The 23,758-nt window shown below is 34.2% G+C and overlaps 1 protein-coding gene across 10 annotated transcripts in view; it reads right to left on the reverse strand.

The window, feature by feature from the left end:
* Positions 1-570: 570 nt before the first annotated feature.
* Positions 571-23,758, reverse strand: part of LOC114879544 (nucleolysin TIAR) — a 354,927-nt gene continuing 331,739 nt past the window's right edge. For 7 of the 10 annotated variants that reach the window (XM_046285332.1, XM_029194544.2, XM_029194616.2 and 4 more), the window contains 5 exons: positions 20,676-20,856; positions 17,959-18,088; positions 16,415-16,656; positions 13,629-13,809; positions 4,506-10,875 (listed from right to left, as the gene is read on the reverse strand). In XM_046285332.1, the coding sequence (XP_046141288.1) occupies positions 10,834-10,875; positions 13,629-13,809; positions 16,415-16,656; positions 17,959-18,088; positions 20,676-20,856 (776 nt within the window). In that variant the 3' untranslated portion in view covers positions 4,506-10,833. Of the gene's footprint in view, positions 2,508-4,505; positions 10,898-11,589; positions 11,911-13,628; positions 13,810-16,414; positions 16,657-17,958; positions 18,089-20,675; positions 20,857-23,758 lie in introns of those variants that run through there. The other 3 variants (XM_029194561.2, XM_029194552.2, XM_029194570.2) reach the window with 3 other exon arrangements.

A 23,758-nucleotide genomic window follows, 5' to 3' on the forward strand; every position in this document is an offset into this window, starting at 1 on the left:
CCACGCTTAATCTACTTATAATCTACAATATTCTTAGTATCTCTGAATAAGCTCGCCGTATCTTGTTCGAGATTTTTATCAAACGGCAATATATTATTGTTTATTCATGGTGGTATAGAAATCTTGATTAGAGAAGTTCATAAAAACCAGGTGGACAGGGAAGAATAAAATCGTAAAACTGGTTAAAGATATAATTTATTGTTCGTTCACGTGTATCGTTTAACTTTTAGTTTCTCTTCGTGAACGATGACGAAAGATTATGCTTCTAAGGTCTATATTTCAAAGATTAATCATGGCTACCATAGAAAGTAATTAACCAAAAGTCTTTTATCAAAATTGTGCAATAATTTTAAAAATCATAGCGAATTAGGATAAAATTTTTTCTCACCTTTTTTAGAAAATTAATACAATCATCAAATTTAAACGTTACATTAGAATTATATTTAAACAAATTTATTTTTAATATTAATAATGGTTTAACGAATACCACGCGTCAGTTGTGGACAGGTTATACTAATTAAAATAACAAGATACATTTTCTATAATATATTTTACATTATAAACCAACCATACATCATCATAATAATATCTTATACTCTTAAGCCTAAGCGTGTTTTTAATCCTATATTCCCGTTTATATACTTCCTTCATATTTATACTTTGTTTACTTCTTCATAGTATTTATATATATATTTTTTTTATTTATTTATATTCATCATTATTTATAATATACTTTATACGCTATATTATGTATATATAATATCATACATGTTTTCTTTTTTTTTTTTTTTTCTTAATTTCACGCACGTCCCAGGGCGTCTCGCGTTTTTTCATTCTTAACATCCTTTGAGAATTGTCTTTTGGAGGTATCTATCCTTATCTTTTTTTATTTTTTTCTTAAACCACGTGCACGTGTTCATCTATTTCATCTGGTAAAAGTGTCTGTCCGTCACGTCTATTACTTTTCTTATTTCTGTGTACCGGTGTATGTAAGTGTGTGTCTGTGTTACAAATTACATGTACATTATTACAAGATTTTCTTTGCCCTGACGTTGTATCTCGAAGCTGTGGCTAAATTGTATGCAACGAGGCTGCCATGGGACCCCATAGTCTCAAATCATTATTTCTTCTGAAAGTTACCGGAAAAGGATCTCACCCCTACCCTCGAGTTCCGGCGATACATAATTTTTCTCCATTTTCTTTCTCGTTTCTTTGTTTTTTTTTTTTTAGTTTTTTGACCTGAAAATACATACACACGATGAAGTGAAAAAAAGGCACCTTACTCCTTAGCGTACGGTCGTAAGTGATATGCCGCGTACCGCGCCGAGAGATCGGGGTGAAAGTCGACCCATGATATAATTGAGGGTCTGTTTGACCCGCAGGTCATAGGAAAACTACGAAACAACGAAGGAACGTCGTGATCACGTTACTGTAATTGTAATCCTCGCACGACGGATGCTGGGTCATTTCAAACCCAATTATATAAATAAAGAAGATTTATTTAACTAAGTATTACTACTTTGATTTAAAATTTGCCATTTTATTTTAACAATAAGATAAAAGGATTTACAAATTAATAATCATAAAATTAACATAAATAAAAATTCTACCCTGCTTCTTTTACATAATTTTAATTTTAAATATAAATATAATACAAATTCTCTACGCAAATCAGCTTTTAAATCTGAATATAATTACGGGTCAAAATGACCGTGCATCGGTCTGTATCTGAGAGTTTCTCTTCTCGAATCATTTTTTAAATTCATCTTTCGCACATTTATTTCATTCACTCTTATAGAGATGCATACTTACATTTTATCCTTCCGTGCCATTTTTTTCCTAATTTCCTTTCGATCTATTCAATAAAGATGTTTAAAAGGACTGATGGGGTCGGTCAGGCTAGCCGTAACATCCTTCCCGTACATCGTCTGAATTTGTTTTCAAGTTATCTTACGGCTAAAAGGTATTTAACACAGTACATCGCGGAGTACGCTTTTTAACAGGTATCGCGTTTCCGCTTTCGCCCGTTCATCTTCCCATCTCTCGGTTTTCTAAGCTTTTATACTTCGATATAATCTCTAGTGTTGTCGGCTAATGTTATCATCTTACACATTTATATCTGTTATGTATATATAATACACATGTTCTTGTAATATTATACGTATGTGTGTGTATATATACACATATAGATGCGGTTTGTTTGGGTTTTTTGTAGTCTTTTTCTTTAATATATATATTTATATATTTATATGATAATATACATATGTTAGTTTAAGGTATGCTCGGTGACTACGTTTACGGCTCCTACGTTTTTTTCCTTTTATTTTTTATTTTTTTAAACTTTTCTTTTACTGCGTGCATCGTTTTCTTTACATTCTTGCGTTAAAAACTGTTTTCACGGTGCTCCGCATCGGTTATTCCCCAAAAATGGCCTGACTGCTGCCTTCCTACCCTTATGCTAGTTCACGATTCACCGGACGGCGGGGCTGAATTTAAGCGAACGACTCCTGAAAAGATTCAGAACTAACATTGCTGATTTTCTTCTTCGTGATAGATCTTTCATACAATCGAACCTCTATAAGATTATATATTCTTTTGATTTGTTGCCGAAATTATTGCAAATCGAAACACAGGGTGCGGCGAAAGTTGATAAATATTTCATTACAAAGCATTTGCCAAAACTTTTGCCGCACAGTGTATAAACCGTTATATTACAGTAAAATGTTATTTAATATATACAATACAAAAAATTAATACAAAGAAAAGTTGGAAACTGACAAGGGCAAAATATATTACACGAGCTTTACATAAATATTTATGACAAATTTTGAAATAATTCATTCTTAACAAACTTGAAATACTAAATAATTAAAGGTAAAATTTAAATACATTGAATATAAGAAAAAGATGATTTGATATTTTTACCTTGGGGAATCTTGCTACCCTTAATCCATGAGGGTGTTTTAGTGTAACACTACGACAAAATCCATTTCTTCTTTTGCATTTTTAGTTTCGAATTTATGAAATTAACTAACTTTTAAAGGTTCGATAGTATTTTTACTTAAAATTCATTGGACATTTTTGTACAGAAGAAAAATCAGCTAAGTAGGACTTTTTTGAGGAAGAAGAAAATCATTTAAACCTATTTTTCTGAAGATCATGCTTTTTAAAATGATTCTTACGATATCTTGAAATCTACAATAAAGAGCAATCCTGAACATACACATGGAATTTTAACATAAATAATATTTCATTCAACATTTCAGTACAGAACGTAAAGAAAGAAAATAAGTAGTATGGCTTACAATTATCTATGATGCAAAATTGATTTTACATGATAAATTTAATACTTAAGAATATTATTTATATAATGTTGAAATTCTATGTGTTCAGTGTTGCGCTTTACGCAATTATAATATTATCATACGTAGCAAAATTAGGTAAAAATTAATTTCATTTTTTATTATGTTTCTAGTCTAGTCAAAGTATATTATTTTCCTAATACATGAAAGTCGTCAATTGAAAAATTGAACTACTTAATTCTCGTCGAAGCACCATCGAGTACAATTAACCCATTGATTTTCATTCTTTTTCCTTGAAACAAAATGGCCTAATCCAGGCCATTCGAGGGTTAAACACCGACGCAAGAGTTTGAAACAGCGTTTCGTTGTATCCTCGATAAAAGAAACGTAACATCAGAAGAAAAATTCCTCGTTTCCATCGAAGCCGATACCGAACAACTCTCGATCCATCGTTCGTGAAAGCATCCCGGAACGTCGATAATTATTTCCATTTAGTCCTTGGTAAAAGAAACTCGTACAAAATCTCTAAACGTATGTTTCTTCAATGATTGTCGGCTACCGTATTCGGTAAAATTTCCACGAGAAGAATCTTTCTCTGTTAAAAATCGTCTGCGGAGAGGTATGCTCGTTCGGCATCGAAGGACTCGAGGAAACCAGAAGACGAAAGAAAATGAAAAGGCGACGAAGACTGCTGTGACGGAAGAATGTCGCCAAACCATGATACGTAATAATGAAAAGGGAGTAGAAGATGCCGGTAAGTGTGAAAGAAGAACAGAAAAGAGAGAAATGGGTCGTGGTAACGCGAGAATGCCGTGATTCGATAACGGTTAGGTGGTTGGTATGCCAGCTTGCTGAAGCTTAAACGACATGACGGGAAAAAAAAAATGAAAATTGCACTATCGGACACGTTTAAGGATCCTACAGTGTCACGAGAGCATGGACGAAGGACGAAGGCAGCAGCCGCAGCTCGTTTTTTCTTATACAACTGTTGTCTTTTTTCTTTTTGTTGCAGGGATTTTAACCGCTTCGAAACCCGGTTAACTCGTTGTAAGTCTTGATAAGGTTACAGAGAGGACAGGGTAACCTCCTTCGGAGATAGAGTTTCAGATAAGTTTCGCAAAGTATTACAATCAATTTTCATTTTTAACTAAGGATCCTTGATTAAATGTTCTTTTCATGGAAGGGTAGTAATTGCATAAGGAATTTTCAGTACTATACTCTGCTTTTAATAATACTTGACTATTTTTGCTAATAAATCATTTGACGACTGGTTGAGGGTTACAATTATTTTTATGCAAATAACAACTGCCATAGTTTAATACTCGAATTTAAGCTTGGAATTTTCAACACTATTTAAAAGCTGCTTTTTTAAATTAAATTATTTCTCAGCCAATAACAATGAAAATATTAAATTTTCACAATGCTGTTTATAACAGGATATATTGTTACGTAGGAATTTATGAAAAAACTAGGAGGGGTTGGTGTTATTCCTCCTAACCGGGATTTGAACCCTGGTCAAGCTGCGTGGAAGTCAATTACCTTACCCCCTAGCCCAACACCTGTCCCATCACATTTATTCTTTTATGATTTTTTTTTATGATTGGGTTTGAAGGTTTCGATTTTACATTAAAGAACCCAACCTAACTCGGGTTAGGGGTTAAAATCCCTGAATTTAGTGTATGAACGTTTGCGTATGTGTATCGGTGTACTCGTGTTGTGCTGTGTTACGGTGCTGATTGTGATCTGCGGATATAGTTATTGCGCTATTTTTTTTCCATTTTACGTGAACATTTTTTTTCTCTTCTTATTTGTTAACCTAGCGAAGCTAGACTAGATTAAACTACGTTTAGAGCTGTTGTTAAGTTCCTCACTACGTTTTACATGTACGCTGTGTATTTTTTTTTCTGTAAGAGTTTCGTGTATGTGTATCATCTTTTTCTTGTGCGTGCGTAAGTGTAACAACTGTCCATTTGTTATGTATTTCATTCTGGGCGCGATTATGCACATGACTTAGGTACCATATATGCGTTTTATCATTTTTTGTTTGTTTGGTTTGTATTAAATGTATCACTCTTGCGTGCTCTCACTCCCTTTCATTCTTATTTCTTGTTCTTGCTCGAAGCATCACACACTCTTTTACCTAAACTTTTTACACGTTATAATTTTCCTTGATTTTCTATTCTCGCTTCGTGTTCGTTTACTTTCCGAAACTCCTACTAAATTAGATATACATTAATTATCTACTTATCACTTTATGCTACATTTTGGTTTCCTCTTTGCGCCACTTTCACTTGGCCAGCATCGTTTCCATTTTTTTTTTCTTGATTTATTACCTAGACAATATATTCGATACTATCGCCTCAACGGTCAAGGCGATAATTTTCCAAATATTTTTTTTTTACAGGACGAGGATCCCCGGCTGATTCTTTAAAAGAGTGGGGGGATCGCTCTCTTTCTCATTTTTTTTCCGCTAAAAGTGGAATCGAGTCGAGAAGGGGTGATTATACGGGCGAAGGAAGTATTTAAGGGTAGAAAGTGTACCAAGACTTGTGATTTGATTTTCTTGCTCTTTTCTTTAATCAATTTTTTTTTCTCTTTTCATTAAAAATCCAACCTTAGGATTTTGTCCTCGTACACTTTGACCCTTACCTATCCTCTTCTCTCGCTCGTTCCACTTCTCAAAAAATAACCTATATTTTTACTTTTTTCTCATTTTTCTTTTTTAATCGTTCGCCTAGCTAATAATGTACACGATATTTTGTTTCACTTACAATGTACTTCGAGTCGCCACTTAAAAGCTATTTTATCTCACGCACAGCGCTTTCTGGTTTCTTTTTTCTTTCTTTTTTTCTTCTCCTTCTTTCACTTCACGACGATTCAAAATAACAGCTTTCGTCGCCGCTGCACGATAGTTTATATATATATATTTTTTGTATTTATATGTATGTATATATTTATTTATAATTCTTTCGTTTCTTTCCTCGCGATCGGTATCGTGTTCTTTTCGGGCTGCGAATTATTACGGGTCGAGAAATGGAAAGCATTTTCTTGTTCTTTTCCTCAAAAAAATTGCCAATCATTTTACATTCACTATTCCGAGTGACATACAGTATTGAATTTTGAGTTATTTCGTTGTATTTTCGTACGATTTTTTATTAATATCTTGCGCGTTGATCAATTTTTTTTTTATGTAAAAAACAATTGACGGACATACGGTGAAATATATTTGGTGTTGTTTCGTATCTTGGGCCACAATTCTTATGTTTTTTAGGTACACGATAGAAATTTGTTCATTAAGTTTTTGATTCGTTTACAGGTTTCTTTATCAGGCGAAAACGAACTTTACCAAACGAAAGTTTCTATTTGCAAGCATTAAGGGTTCATTCTAGTAATTAGGCTTCTCCAATTTTTTTTTTTTTTAAGTTAATGGTCCGTAATAAATTTCAACAAATATTATACTACGTTTGAATTTCAATTTTTTGATGATTCTTCATACTGGGAAGACACTAAGAGATTTTCGGGTCACGTATACACTGGAGATTTACATAAACTTACGTTTTATATGTTTCAAGCGTGTAAACGTTTGCTCGTGTTCGCCCATCGAAATATAGAACGATATTATGTTTACGAAGGAATTAATGGCACGAAATATTTGTGGTCCGCGAGATGGACTGAAGGCACACCTTTTATAATCCATAACCATGTGCTACCTATGGAATCACTCGGAAAATTCATTAATTTTAATGATTAATTTCTAAACCCTAATGTTTGATTTCATCGTCATTCTCTCGTCAATTGCAAATTTTTAACTTCAAGTAATTATATAAAAATAGAGATGAAGTAGTTGCTTCAGGAAAAAAAGAAGAAGTGAGTTATTAATTTCACTACACTTTTACTTTTAAAATTTTGTCTCTGGATTGAAACCCTTATTAAACAAACCTTTATTGTTCATCTATTATACATTTTCATTGATTTTATTAAGATACATAGACAATAAAAATTGACTTGATAAGGTCTTCAATCCAAATGAAAAATATTAAAAGTGAAAATAAGGCAAATTAATAACTCATTTATTATTTTTTTTTTATATTTCTATCTCTACTTTTATAATCATTCTTTCACGTTTGATCGCCATTCAATATCAACTTTTTTACATCGTTCTTTGATCATCGAAGTTTTGATTCGTGAACGTTGAACGTTCGTTTGATTCGTTTAAAGCACGATCCGTCTATCTTTTCAATTAACAACAAAGTCACCGTATATCGTTTCTTCTACTCCCCATTTTCTTTTTGCTCATCTAAATCCCGAAGGTTTCACCGTAACACAGTGAAACTGCTGGATTTTATGACGAGACAGTTTCATTATCGATACGCAACGAGACTGTCGATGGATGATTCGAAGGGGTTGGAACAGAGGGAGAATAGCTTTGGATCGTGCTTAAAATCGAAAGGGATAAAACATGGGGTAAGAATAGTCTAAAGCTGAAGCCATTATTTGACAAAATACCGGCTGGAATTCGTCGTTTTCTTAAAAAGAGAATGTGCGACCTTCGAAACATCAATTTTGCAGAATTATAGGGGACATAAAAGGTTCTAAAATCAAAAAGAGAGATGAAATTTCATTCTTTGCAATTATGCAAAATAAAAAATATATATTCAGGACCATTTAGGACTCATTTTTACCCATTTCCTATAAAAATATGCATTTGCATAAATACCTACAGTATATTGGTGACACATGCAATATTCATCTATTTATTATAAACAAAAAAGATCATTTCTAGAGGTATCAAGAATGACACATGTGGCAGCGGTTTAAGACGATATGTCACGTCTCAAATTGTTTTATTTAGATTATAATATATTGTGTTATTACTCCAATGCCCATCGCTGTTCAAGACTATAGTGGACTGTGCATTTAATGCAACGGTGGGCACAGGGACAATAAAATGATATGCTATGACCAAAATAAATCAATTTAAGAGTGATATGTCGCCTTAAGCCATTCCCACACATGTTGATCTTAATATATCTGCGACTGAATATCTAATGCAATATGTGTTATAATTTAAATAAACCAATTTGGGGCGCAATATGCCATCTTAAACCACCATTACATGGTTTCATTTTGATATTCTGTGAATGTTTAAATCTATAATTGATAGAAATATCAAAATCGATCCACTAGATGGTGGCTATATATTGAACTTCCTATAAATCTGCAAAGTTTTAATCAAAATCAGTGTTCCAAAGATAGTACCACCTCATTGTTAATCATTCCTTTTGTTAGCAACTGGCAATAGTTTTGAACAATTTAATTTCTCGATACGACGGAATGAAATAGAGGCAACCATTGAGTGATCGAGTCAAAGGACAAGATACACATTCGCGAGGAATGAATTCGACTCATCTAATCTAACTTTCGTGCTGTTTGTGCAATGTGTCTACCTACGAATTGTTTAATTTCTTTCTCGTCTCTCTTGTGCTGTAATTTTCATTGTTTTTTCACTCTCACTCATTCTCACCCCCCCTTTATTTATCTTATACTGCTAGCGTGCTCGTTCCCTCCATGCATGCTTTCAATCTCATTTTACCATTTTCTTTGTTTTCATTAAATCGGCAAAGTCGAAATTCGGGACGTAAGACAGACCATGGCTCGAGATTCATCCCTATATTTTTTTCATCCTCTTCAAAATTCACCCTCCCCCCCAAAAAATGATCTATACACCCTTTCGTTGTCGCGAATTCGTAGTTTCACAAAGCTGGACAGCTCGAAGAGCGAGTTTACAGCAGAGAGACGCAAGGTATCGTTCTCTTCCTTAAGCTTAACGATTTATTGCTTAAGCGTCTTTAAGTGCAGACCTTTATTCCCGTTTCTTCTTTTGGTTCTATGGTATTATATAAAAATCTAAGGTATTAAGTTAAAAACCACGGTAGACCCGAAAACACGATTGATTGAGAGCCGACCGAATCACCGGACGCTACATCTGTTCAGCAAAAGACACGTCTCGGCGCATACGACTGATCATCTTTTATAAAAATATCCAACTGTCTAAGTGTCGCGATCAGAAGGATCAAATCGAACAATAAAAACGACTTCTCGACTGTTATTCTTTTTTTCATTTTTTTGTTCTTTTTTCTTTTCTTTTCGTCTGGCGAACATGAGTCTGATGTACAAAGAAACGGAACAACCGAAGAGGGAGGTTCCTCTAACAACGGCAAAGAGGAATCTCTTTGAATACGCGTGGATCTATCAGTTCCGTGGTTCGCGAGAAGATGAAACAGTTTCTCATGGAGCGCGGAATCGTCGAGTTTTACTATTCTTTTTAATTTTATTTCGCTTGGAGGTCTGTTCCCGCCGAATTTCGAATAGCCCTCGAGCAACGGTTTCATTATAACGTACCTACCTAACTATCTAACTACGGTTGGATTTTCGTTTATAATAACCCCTTCTTCTTCTTCTTCTTCTTCTTCTTCGTGATTTTTTTTTTTGTGTTTCTTTTAAATTTAATTTATGTATATATATATTCTTCACGAAGTGTGCACGTGTTCCGTTGATCTCTCCTTCTAATTCGTCATTTATACACCATTGATTAAATAGTTTCATTTTGTCGGCCGTCGTATCGCGCTTCCGTTCACGTCATCGACTCAATAAAATGTATCTTCTCACTGTTAAGCCGAAAACTACAAAAATAATGAATCCGGGTTATACGGGTCACGTTGTAATTGGCTGCGATCCCGTCGATTGGTTTTTCTTTCTGTCTTTCTCGGTGTCGAATCACACGGTATTTCTTTTTTTTTTTTTCTTCCCCTTTCTTTCTTTTCTACCATTCTTTTCGAGCTGCTCGTTTCTCTTCTTGTTAACCGATCCTTTTGCGGACGATGCGACACACACAGAAACACACACATACACACACACAGAGAGAGAGAGAAAATATTGGCTGTTTACGTTACAAACAGGTCTTTGATGATCACATTGGGTGGTCCGCGTATCCCGGAATTCGTGTTTCATTACCGAAGCTTTGACACTACCGTGACGGCAACGCTATCTATTAAATTCAAGCCGAGAGAAACGGTTACATTATCCTTACTAGACTGGACGAGAGGATACCTCCTGATTTTCGTTTCACGGTTACACCTGGCGTTCCTCTTTTTAGTTTCTTTATTTTCTCTGTTGAATTTGGACGTGAGAGATTTCTATTCGTTTCTTTCTTTCTTTCCCTTTTTTTTTTTTAGAGAGACTACATATTCATTCTCCTTTTTGTCTATTGTTCATCAAGATATATGTATGTGATTTTAATTTTAATTTTTTTGAAAATACTTTTCCTAGGCGATTATTGCCCTTCTAGTTTTCTATCAAGCCGGAAGCGGCATGATCTTTGTCGCTTTTGCAGTCGCGGTGGCGTCGATGGTGACGGAAATTTTGTTGTTGTTGTTGTGGTTGTTGGTGGTTGTTGTGGTTGTTGTGATAATGGTGGTGGTAACTGTTGTTGCTGTTGTTGTTCCTGTTGGTTGGGTGTACTTGCTTACCATCACACTAGAAGGCTAGGCGTCAGCCAGTCCTCATCCGCTAGCTGGACCGCAACCAAGAACACACTTTACCATTTGAACACACAAATGCTGGTTAAAGTCTTGGTCCGAATTTCAAGAAAGTAATAGAAATATTTCTCGACAACTAGTTTCAATCCTTTCACTCGTTCTCTGACACGGAATTGCCTCGAATTCTTTGAATAATTATTATGTTAATATAAAACTAATTGAGGTTTGTAATTAATATTTGAAAATTGCCATGTTTTGTATATTATTGTGATAATATTTTAAATATTTGTGCTATACATTTAATATGGCAGATGAGAAAATTAAATATTTTTTGTGCATTGATTGCACTTTGTAACTATAATGATCCTCAAAACACATTTTCCTATTACTCAGAATATTTTAAATAAATATCAAAATTTAATCCTTGCACAATGATATCAAGGTCAATTATGACCCAGATCCACGAAACACTTAGACAAGACTTAATTTTAGGACCTAGTCTGCTATTCAAGGATTAAAATAACAACAACCGCAATTAGTTTTACACTACTTTTGATTTTTCTTTCTTTCCTTCTTTCATACAACCCCTTTCATTTCACACTTCACAAATATACACAGATACACGCACTGATTCGATCTGAATCTACCTTTACCGTGACTCAACCTCAATTGCTTTTAACAATTTAAAAGCAATCAAAGAGATACTTGCCCTAAGAATTGTGTTGCATAACGGGGAGGAATTGTATCAGTGAGGTGTAACACGTCTTGTAATTATTTGAATCATTGTGTTCGAATATTTTGTTTCGTTTCTTTTGATGTATTCACGGTTATCGGCCCAATGAAAGTTTCTCATTGAGTATTTTTCGCTTTTGTTTCTTGAGTCTGTCCCATTTAATTGGCATTTTATGCTCAACGACGACAACCATTCTATAAATGCGTTCTCCGGCGACATTTTTCGGGTCGATTTCGAGGTTGAGCCCGGTCGTAGATGCAGTATTCTTGATGCAAAGTGATATTTGAAAGTAAGGATAAGCCAGGCCGTGCGATGATAGTGGTAGCGATCACTGTGCCTGCGAATCGAAATTTGTAAATAAAAATGATTCTTTTTGAATGATTTCAAGCATCTCCCTTGGCCAACAAAAATTATTTTAAGTAACAGAGTCATCTATTTTTTAAATAGAAGAACCTTAATTATTTGTAAACTCATATAGTAGGTATTATTTTTTATATAAAATTGAATTATTTTTTATTAATTCTAGTGTGATATAAAGTATTTTAAATATTGAAGTTTCAATGGTTAATCAAGTGTTTTGTTGCCTACACAAGAGTTAATTAGATTAGCAATATATTTTGAAAACACGTTTTGTGAGGGAGATACTTGATTTTAAACAAATGAAATTGAATAAGCGTGTATTTTAGCCTTTGAATATTACAATAAACATTCGTGCATCGTGCGAAACTAAATAAAAGCGATTATAATACTTGTATAACTATCATATTAAAAACTTTTGTATGGATTTTAAAAGAAATAAATAAATATAAAACGATGAAACTGTCAGATTGTTAATAATTTCATTACGAGTCAGCATGAAAATTTGTTCCCCTTATAAATTAATTAAATCATGTGCATTTAAAAAAAAAAATCAGTTCGATTGAACGAAAAGAGGTATCAACTATGAAGGTTTAATTCAATTATATATTTATATTGAACTCCGAAGAAATCAATAAGTTTTATTTAATCCCCTGTTTTTATAGATATTGGGGATAAAACGTTAATTCTCGAACCAATCGCAGGATTTGGATAATAGGAATTTATACTAACAAAAAGGTTTTCTTTTATCGCACTAATTCAGTTCTTATTAGTTGCTTCTTAGTACCGTTAATAATATTTTGTTAGCAATGTGCTGCAATAATCAATATACAATCTAATAACATAAGTTGTTAGTATTCTGCAAAGTATATAGTAATAATTTCGTTGTCCAATAAATTTTAACATCTTTAATTTTAGCAGTAATTTTTACAATTAAATTTTATATTAATTATCTAGTATTCCTAAAGAAAAAATGTATTGGACAATATTACATCTGCATTCATAAATAAATTGTTATGAAAAATACACGAATGAACATTAATTAAAGCATTCATTTAAAAATAAAAAGATAATTAAGTGTAAGTAATGGAACTGCGTGCACCATAGAATAATTAATTAATTAATAAAATGCAACTAAAATTCATCGTGCAACGTGTGACAGTCGAAGGGCGTGGTATTTATTATGCAAAATGGGATATTCACCGAGACAGTGAAACCAACATTCCTATTAAAAAGCCACTCGTAACACAAGTTTCCATGTTAAACATCATTCAATCATTCAGTAGATCTTTTTACTGTATACAGAAGCCAAGACTGTATATGAATTTATAAAACTATTTCACACAATTTGATTCATTCATTAGATAGTGATTTTTCATGAATTTCATTTTATTTGATTGGGCATTATATTTAATATAAAATAAATCTATATAAAAATCTATACATAATCAAAACACAGGTAAGATGTAAATTAACATATTTTTTGTAATATCACTTTCTCCATAAAACACAAAATAGAAAATATGTTGATAGTTTATACACTACTTACAATTTCCCAATGAATGAATCAAAAAGATAACATTTGATGCAAGAAACACGTAAGGCAAGGTACATAACATGTACCAAGAGTAAAAGTTTCCATACATATAACCAGATGTGCATGTATATAAATAAAAAATAGGGAAAAGTAATGGTTACCTGGAACTGTTGCATCGGGTAAGCCATCATTTGCGCTGGAGGGGGTGGTGGTGGGGGTGCGGCTTGCACCCCTGGGGGTGCCGTGACCGTCGTGGCATGGTGTGGCGGTAACTGTGGTCCCCCCGGTAATCCCTGGCCCCAACCTGCTGCCGTGCCAGCGGCATGAACGCCCATTCCCATTCTGTATTTACAACACATTCCACAAACATATAATTAAACCATGTTAGAAAAAAAATAGAAATGACATTACACTATTACATTATGTACTTTTGGAGAGTGGAGGTGGCATATTTAACCCTACACTAAATTTTTCTTATTTTTATTGCAAAACGAATTTGTAGTATACATAGACTAGCATAATAATTGAGTCTGAGAGCGCAAATAAAGTTGATATTCCTATTTAAACTGTTTAGGAAATCAAATATATTTTTAATAATATCAGACATAAAGTCACACGTTTTAGACCCATGAATAAATATGTCGTTGTATAAAGATGAAAGAAGGTTTCAAAGGTTTATCAATGATACAGTAGACTGAAAAGTTCAAGTTATCTAGGATGTGTTACAGTACAGGTTTACAATCGTGGTAATACTTGAAAAGCATTCGGGTACGATGTTTAAGGGCACCGTTTCACGGATCGTAAAAACCCTGAAAGATATTTTGCTTGCCAGAAAGCACCTCCGGTTCGTTCGTGCCGTGTAACCTCTAAAAATTGCGCGATCGGCAAATGCACAAATTCGATTTGATGTCTGTGTTGAGGGTGCATCGCGTACCGTTTTTACCATTTTCCTCAACGATCTGAACGGTTAGGCATTCTATAAAAATCTTAGGAAATAAAATTCCACCATTATCGTAACATTTAATGCGTTTTCATACCGATCGACGACGAAAAAAATTTCTTAAATTTACCGACAAATTTTCTGTACACTATTGTTACTTTTGTTATTTGCTGTTTTTAAGCCATTCGAATTGATATAAATAAGAGTTAAAAGAGAAAATGGTTCACAAATGGTAAGGACAGATATTACAAATTGATGTAATATGAAATTAAAATATTTCAATGGTTTTCAATATTTGTAAACTGAAGTTCCAATTTTCAGAAATCGTAATTCCAAGCCTTTCTAACTTACATTTAACTTACTTTAAAGATAAAAAAGAATACTATAGTAATAACTATAAATTCGTTATGTTTGTATCATAACCATTTGTACTAAACATTTCTAAGAACAACATAAAAGTTAATATTAGAATAAAAAGTTTCTCTATTTTGTCGAAGAAACCATTTAATTTAATAAATTGTAAAAGATATTCAAATAATTGTACTCTCAGGTCATTATTAAAGAGTTAAAAATAATATTTCTCATTTTCTACATGAATGAACTATTACATGTTTTTTGATACACTTTAAGAATCATTTTTCGTATTTCAGTATAGCTTCGCGACTGATTTATTAAGGGTAAACGTCGAAAAAGAATTCGAAAGCAACGCATGCCTAGCATTTCTCCAGCTTTTCTGCCATTCAAATCTCAAAGGGAGCGTAAAATGACAGTTTCAGCCCTGCGTTGCACGACGCACACACAATTGAGGGCTTTAGCTTATTTCCACCGTGTACCGTTTCTACTTTACAGTCTCGAGAATACTCCAACAGCATTCGGATACCCACTTTAAGGGCGTCGTTTCATAGATCGTAAAAGCGTCGAAAGATATTCTATTCGAGAAATTACTTTAAGCTTTATACCATGTGATCCTTAAAAGTTGTGCCCCTTTTGTACCGTGGCCATTTGCGACAGGGCGTATAGACATTTTATGACATCGTCAAATTTTCAATTAAATTTATTCACTGGTTTATCGTGAACGAGTTCTTGCAAAATACGCATTGTTTAATTCTTGATAATTGCAAATTTACGAAGAAGAACGCAATTCTTTTTAAAACATAACGAAGATGGAAACATTACTCTCCCTATTGAACGAGTAAAAATGAAATATTATTAAAATGTACATCTTGTATAACAAAGTTTCAATTTGTTTTCATCCTTTCCTCAAGCTTTTCATTTGTTTCTTTTATCTTTGGTCTGCGGAAATGAAAATTGTTCCTTTTGAAGGAATCTTTGCAATGCCCGATATCTTTTAACCGGGATATCTGGAATGGTCAAATTAAACGAACAAAGAAGATATTTCTGATAAATTAAAAGAATCGTTAAAAGCGAATGTATAGAACAATTCTGGTGGAAAATTAAGTACCTACAGTGTCTACTACTAAAATTAATTTGCTCGCGAATAAATTTAATAAGTATTAAAATAAGTTTACCACTTTTACATAATATTACATAAATATAATAGAAAAGATAAGATAGATGATCATTTAAAATACAGTCGAGAAGGTGGTTTGACGAAAACCAAAATGTTTCACTTAATTAGATATCGTTAAATGATAACTCGAAACTAATATAATGTGTCAATTAATACTGATAATTTGGGGGCCTTTTAAGACATATAAAAATTGAGCTATGTATTCCTATCTTATAAGGTAGCAAAGGATGTAAACTACACTCGATATCTAGATATCTACAATCGCCTTTGAGTTTATCGCCGCGCCGTCTGACCAAGCGCGGACATTACTACTTGCCGGACCCTGTCTGACCTAGGGAGGGTCTAACCTAGAACCTCCTAATCTCATAGACGAATAGGACACACTATTTTTGTCCTTACACTTGCCCTTTACTAACAGAAGTCGTAGGTAGCAAAGAATGACATACCTAGATTACAAGAAGTGGTTAGGAACTCACCCCATATATTGCGCCTGTTGATACCCAGCGAATTGTCCGTAAGTGTATCCTTGCATTCCTTGAAGAAAACCACCGGCCTGCATCTGCGTCGCTGTCGTTGGATAAGATTGGGGCGGATACCAGTATCCGAGCTGTCCAGCACCGCCGACGCCACCGACGCCTCCGACGCCCGCGACACCCGCCGCCGCCGCGGCGGCAGCTGCTGCCGCCGCGTAGTATGGGTACGTCGCCGACGATAACGCCTGGAAGAGCACGGGGATCAATGAAATAGAAAAGAGTAAGAACATTGCCTCAATTTTATACTTAACGATGTCAATAGGGTTAAGAATGGTAATATTGCTCGGCTAAGGATTCTCGTAATGCCTCACATGTGCCGTTAAATTGTCAGCCCACCGACGAACCGGCGATTACTTCAACATGTCGCAGCACCGTCTCGCCTGTTCGCTTTTCGAATTAGCGTGAAATTTCTTTAGATCATTGCTAGTGCAATTGCTACGTTCATGGTACCGCTTATTGCCACGGTGGATGAAATATTGAGATAGTCGGTGATAAGGAAAGAAGCGAAAAGAGAACGCTATAACACAACGTTCCAATGATATTAAATCGAAATCTTTTATAAGATGGCTATTAACGAAGTCTTATGGAAATTCAAGCCTCATCTATGCACGGATATTTTTATAGAATTTTTCGGTCCAACTGCATCGAGCAGCAGACTAAGTCACGATGAGATGCGTAGTAATACGATATCCCAGTAGCTGGTTCTCCCTGTGGGAGAACCGAGTTATGGGAATAGGGATCAATTAGAGCGATGTCACGGGCCGAGTAACAGTGGATGGATGGATCGGATAGATGGATGGATGGATGGGTGAGTGCAAGGGACGAGGAGAGGTTGTACTTCGGCTACCATTCCCAGATCGGACGTACTTACTCGTCCTACCGGCGCTAATTGCTAAGAGACCCCGACAGACACACTTTAGAGAACAGGCATCGTGAATAGACCGGAATCTTGCACGATTCCCTGTCTTCCCTTCATCCTTCCGTTTTTATTCTTACACCCGAAACTCGAACCGTGTAGGTAACTTGTTTCCTTTTTCATTTTTCCTGATTTATTTCTGATAACGAACTAAGGTACCTAGATACCTATTTCCACGCTGATGTTAAATAGTTTGAAATGGAAATGGAGCAATGACGCAAAAGATTCCTTTTATACTTTGGACTTAAGCTTTCTTCTGATTTAATTTCAATTGGAACGTTAACCAAGGAGATATGTACGATGTCGATCGAACGGTCTTATACGATAATGCGTTTGCCAAGATATCTCAATCCCTAATTCAAACCAAACTCAGTTCTAGTTCAAAGTGAACTTGGTACTAATTGCTACGATCTCTGGCACATACTCGAAACTTCAAGCATAGTTTGATCATGAACTTGTCGAATGACGTTCCTTCCAAATTTATATGGCTTTCTTCAAATTTCTTATTTCTTCTATGACTAATAAATTTCATTCAAAAGTTTGAAATTTCATGTAGCTCCTTATCGTTTACCTGTCCAGTTTGTTGAGCATTGTTTGGATCTCCGCTCTCCTTGCCCCAGCTGCACTTCACTGTCTGGCCATTGATATCGGTGTTGTGTACCGCCACAATAGCGTGTGTCGCCGATTCTTTGGTAGAAAACCTGAAAAAAAAACAATAAAATTCATATTAGTTTAACAGCTTTCAGAAATCCCCTTTGATAAGTATTTGTCGAAAAAAGTACCCATAAATGGCACCCTTAAAAGCAAATTTCCAAACACCCTATACATTGCAATTTCATATATGTATCTCACCTATAATTTATTTCATAATAATTTGTATATCTGTTTTAAATAATCCATGTATGTAAATTGTATTTATTTTTCCCAACTAAATTACTATTTTAATCATTTCCAAACAAATTCCCTATCCAAATAACAGCAGATCGTATCGCTTTCAATGTACGTATCTCCTTATCTAGTTATTCTAAAACGAACAGGAGCCGATCGTTCGCCAATTCCAAGCACGTATCCCAACAAAATTCGATCAATTTCGTCGTTCTCGCATCTTACGAGGTCTGGATGGTAAATTGACGAATAGTAGACTCTTCACTCTGATGGTAGGAAGAATAAACGAAAAATCATCGAATTTATCGAGAGATTTGGTCTTTTAACATCCCGAGTCAAGGGATCCGTACAATAGAAGTACCGTTGAGAAGTTCATACCTCGTACTCGAGGATGGTCATCGTCAGCAAGCAACCCTCTTTTCTCACATCCAACTGTAAAGCTTGGACCGATAACCAGCAGTAGATAAGATCCTTTCTTTTCATCGAGAAGAAAGGAGCTCTCTCTCTCTTTCTCTCTCTCGTTCACATTTGGCCAGGTTCTATACACAGTATCCAGAGGAGTACGTCCATACGTCATCCCGAGATATTCGTTTCCGGGCTTCCTGACTATGGAAGAATGGACGAAGGAAGAGCAATTAGACGGAAGATATCCGAACGACGGACATTGTCCACGGGTGGCGGAACTGCCACGGACAGAGAAGAGATACCGGATGACGGAACGGTTGTTACCGTTCGACTTGGACGAAAGAATGCGACGGAGAAACGTCAACCAGGTCGAACGGCAGGGGTAAGAGGGAAGGAAGAGTTTTTTCCTACCCTTATTCTGCTCGTTTACCACCTATCCTCTCTCACGTTTCAGCTGCTGATGCTTCGAAGGTAGGTCAGAGAAATCTAGCTGTCTTTAAGAAGTACTGATAGATGCGCCTTTCGACGCTTTTTTCGACTCCTCGAGCTTCCTTCCATGTATGTTGCACTCGTTCATTTGTCATTTGTGAAATACTGTTCCAGGGTGGAAAGTGCTGAGTGGCTAAGATAGATGTTTAACCATTTAAATAAAGGGTTGACTAGGACTTCTTTCAGGGTGGACCATATCTTGCGTTTCTCAAAATTTTATTCTTTATTCGAGAGATTCTTCGAATCATAGAATCTTAGAATTTTAGAATCTCAGAATTATAGAACCTTCGAATCTTAGAATCTCAGAATTTTAGAACCTTAAAATCTTAGATCTTGAATTTTTGGTAATATCTTTAATTGAAAAACAAATGGATTTGCGAATTTACCAGGAATGCAGTTGTGTATTATATTTTACTTCATACATTAGATAAATTACAGCCATAGGTATCGTATAATTTTCTCTGTTTTACGATCCTCTAAACAGTGTATAGGTTCTTACTGCTTCAAGATCGTAAAGGCTTCAACGCTTATGAAACTGGTACGTTTTATCACTGTGCACCCATTTCAAAGCTCATACCGCCTATCATCTTCGAGTCTTCGTTGATTACAGCATTTACGAAAACGAAAATTATTGGCAGGCATATCTCGCTCAGTGTTTGTACAATTAGAAAATGTTTTGTTGTTAAAAATATATTCACAGCGAGGTTGAATTCTAAGAAAATAACTTTAAAATGCATCTGAAGTTAATGATTTCTAGTACAGATGAAAGGATAAAAGCTGGAGCTAATAGCACGTGAAACTTTTTTGTGATAGTATTCGCAATTTGCCTCAAAACTGAAGAGATGAGTTTCCAGTTGTACGCGATCTTTGAAACCGCACAGTCATGCTCATTTTCCTTCTGCCTCTGTTATACTGGCATAAAGGAATATCGATTGAATGTGTAAGTGATTTTGGCTGCATTCCGAAATCAGCTATTAATTTTGAAAGCACCATTGCACCCTTATCAAATGCCAAAAGTTTGGATCAAGACATCATGATGTTTCTCGTATTTCTTAATTCCAGTCTCTTTCTTAACTGAGATTTTGGCAATAGGATACTTTTGGCTTGATTTGATATCTTATGAAACTTTTTTAAATAATATTATTATTAACTACTAATGAATCTTCAATTTTTATCACTTCGTTGAACACTTTTCGTTTTGCAAAAATGCAGAACGTGGAAGATGTCTTAAATTTACAGCAAATTATTAATAACAAAGTAAAAATTTACCCGGCTTATATATTTCTGTGAATATGAATATTTGCTGACAATAATTTCTGTAAATTATTCTAGATATATCTGTCTGTATGTATAAATTATTAGTGTTATTAATATGTGATAATGATCATAAATGTAAAAAGTTTAGTTTGAAATTAGCCACCTACTTAATTTAAATTTTAATCTAATTCCTCTTTTTAATTGTTTAAACTCAATGTAACTATTATAATTTGATGCTATATAAATGTTTACCTGATAAATGCATAACCCTTGTCCTTGAATACACGAATCTCTTGGATGGATCCAAAAGGCGAGAAGGTTTTTTGCATTAATTCTTCTGTTAGACCATTGGTTAGTCCTCCGCAATATACCGTGCAGTTGGTTGGACTACTTTGATTGTACACTTCGTCGAACGTCAATGGCTTCGCATTTGCTAGAAACAAAAAATAAAAAATAAAGGTTATTACATAAATTTATCGGTTCATGAATCAGGATAATCCTGCAACACGAAGTGACTTTAATAAAATATAATTTTTTGTCTGTTTATACATTGGCGTAATTAGGCGAGGGTTAAGGTGACCCTAGCATATTGTTAATTCCAAAAATTAAGATTGAAAAAAAGAGAGGTTCATAAATTCCAAATTCAGGAGTTTGTTAATTCCAAAAATGAAAATTAAAGAAAGAGAAATTGTTAATTGAAAAATACATAGAATCCAGTGATTTATTAAATAAATCATTCTTTAATTAATCATGTGAATATGACACTTCATATGTATGAAGTCTGGATAGAGAATTGAAATGTTCATCATTAAACTTTGTTTGGAGATAACGTATGTTACTTAATGTACACATGAACGATGAAGTAGAATTACGAATTTTCCGATCTAAAATTTCTCGTAAAATTGATTAGCTTTATGCAAAAGTTACACTTAAGTATAGTCAGCTACAAAGTTCACTTCTACTACGAAGATTAATCGTAAAATTGCAAATAAACGATGTGCTAGCTACAAGGAGTGTTAGGAAATTTCATCAGAAAATTAACAATCTTCACGGTTCATTCTTGTTCGATGCTGTGTTTAAACGATGACTTGTATAACATTTTACATCGTTACATAAACCAGTCAAACTTTGATAATCTCTGTTAAACGTACACTAGAGTTCGAAAGTTTTATGATACTTACAACGGAACAGCGATTGACTTTCAATTCTGAAGTTATAGGAGACCTCAAAAATAATAATTCTCTAAAATTATGCACCCCTTTGAAGCAACAGAGAAATTCGTGTCCACAATTTTGTAATGTTTAATTATCTATTGAAAGTTGTATAAAATTGCAAAATCTACTGTAACCTAGTTGTAAGGTGTTAGCTATGCTACGTCAAGGATTTATGGGTCATAATTAGCATTTCACAGCTGGATTATATTGGATTTCAAATGTTTATTAAAAATTAAATATTTTGAAGTGTTCACTGAATTTTTCATTTAATATAAATCAAATAGTTAATTAAACTCTAAAAAAATTTGAATACAAATTTCTCTCTTATTTTACAATATTATTACTTCCAAGGTCTGCTATAATTATAATAAAGTTTAAGTCAAATCATTCCCCTTGTTAGTAAATTTTACACAAACTCAAGAAAAAAAAAACATTTGTGAAATAGTTCAAAGATACAGAACAAGTATTTTGTTACATTTTATACAATAGTGGAAACGTGCAGGCAATAATGCAGTGATAAAAGATAATATTAAATAAATGATTTTCTGGCATTTGATAAATGATAGCTCTCGTGATAGTATTCCATCTTTTACAGTATTATGAAAATTGAAAATGCTCTTATTATATTGCCGCTTTAACGTGATAGATCTTCCTCCGTCTTAAGTTCACCGATAGCTGAGGAAAGGGGTCAGGTTTGACGACGCGGAACACGGCTGCAGCAGGCTAGTTGTTCAAGATATCGAACGGCAATGCCAAAGAGGTTGAACCCCCGTAAGTTTACGATCGTACGGGGGCTTAGCCTATACGAAGGTAGCAGGCCACGGGTGTAAACGCGACCGGTAAACCACGGCCTGTAATTGCCTCGTTCGAGGATAGAAGGTTCTCAGGACGTCGGAACGTCCCGTTAAGAACTTACCACGGGGACGTTCTCTTCGTTTCTGAAAGCTCGGCATTATCTCTTTATTGCCCCCTGAACGTTATTCTCAGTATTCTCGGAATGTCGTCCCCCCACCGGCTTGTGTTATCGGTTCGCTTTAAAAAAAAAGAGAAAAAAAAGAAATTTCTTCCTGCTAAAACGCTTACGTAGCTACTATAATATCGATTTTTCTCTCGTGTCCATGAAATTATTATTTCCTTTTTACGAGGCCTCGAGACTGCCGCTTTCGATCGATCCTGAATATCGTGAATGTCAAAGCATCATTCGCCGTTGGACACTTCGTTTTCTGTTCTATTGTTTAGAACAGCCGATTATTTGCCGATTTATTGAGCGATACAGCATTTGAAACATGATGTCTCAATTTTATAACGTTCATACAATTAAATTACAAGTCTGCATTTGCAGTAATTTAAAGCTATTTCAGTTGTAAGTAGTACAAGTCAATAATTGTAGTCTATTTATTAAAGTTTCCATCATTTCATTTTGTAATTGCTATAATACAATATATTTATGAATACAGTACAGCAAAACATTTAAAAAATAATATTTCAGTCTTACGATATTAATAGAATTAGATTGAAAGTGAACGATATTATAAGTAGTATAAGTCAATAATTTTGTTCTTCTTACATCTTCTTAAGTCATCCTTGAGTTTATATTCTTTCGAATCATAAAATATATGTTACAGTAATCTCTATATTTTAACAAATATTTTGTCAAAGATAAAAAATATAATTTATGCTCTGTTTAAGAAACCTTACATAAAGTAAATTCAGATCAACTAGATAGAATTCTCTTCCATAGAATCATAAAGCAATAAATCATCTTGCTGTTAGAAATCTTATCGAATATTTCGTTGAACATTCCTTACATAATAAATGAATGTATAATATTATTGCTTTTATGTTGGATAATTTGTTATCCGATATCGCATAGAAGTTTTTTTATTGAGAAAGTTTGACGCGGCACGCACAATCTTTTAATCAGGGGGGATACTTTAACAAGATGCAAATAATTCTCCTTATCGCGAACAACAGACGTGTTGGATAAAATTATACAGAAAAGTATAATGTATTAGCCCTGAACATGCAAAATTCTTTCGGTTACGTTATTTACAATTAGATAACTTTTTGTATATCAGTTAATTCTTTTTCATGCGTTGAATTTAAGGAGCTCATTATCAG

Source organism: Osmia bicornis, chromosome 4 (genome assembly GCF_907164935.1).
Source record: "Osmia bicornis bicornis chromosome 4, iOsmBic2.1, whole genome shotgun sequence".
Taxonomy (NCBI): Eukaryota; Metazoa; Arthropoda; class Insecta; order Hymenoptera; family Megachilidae; genus Osmia; species Osmia bicornis.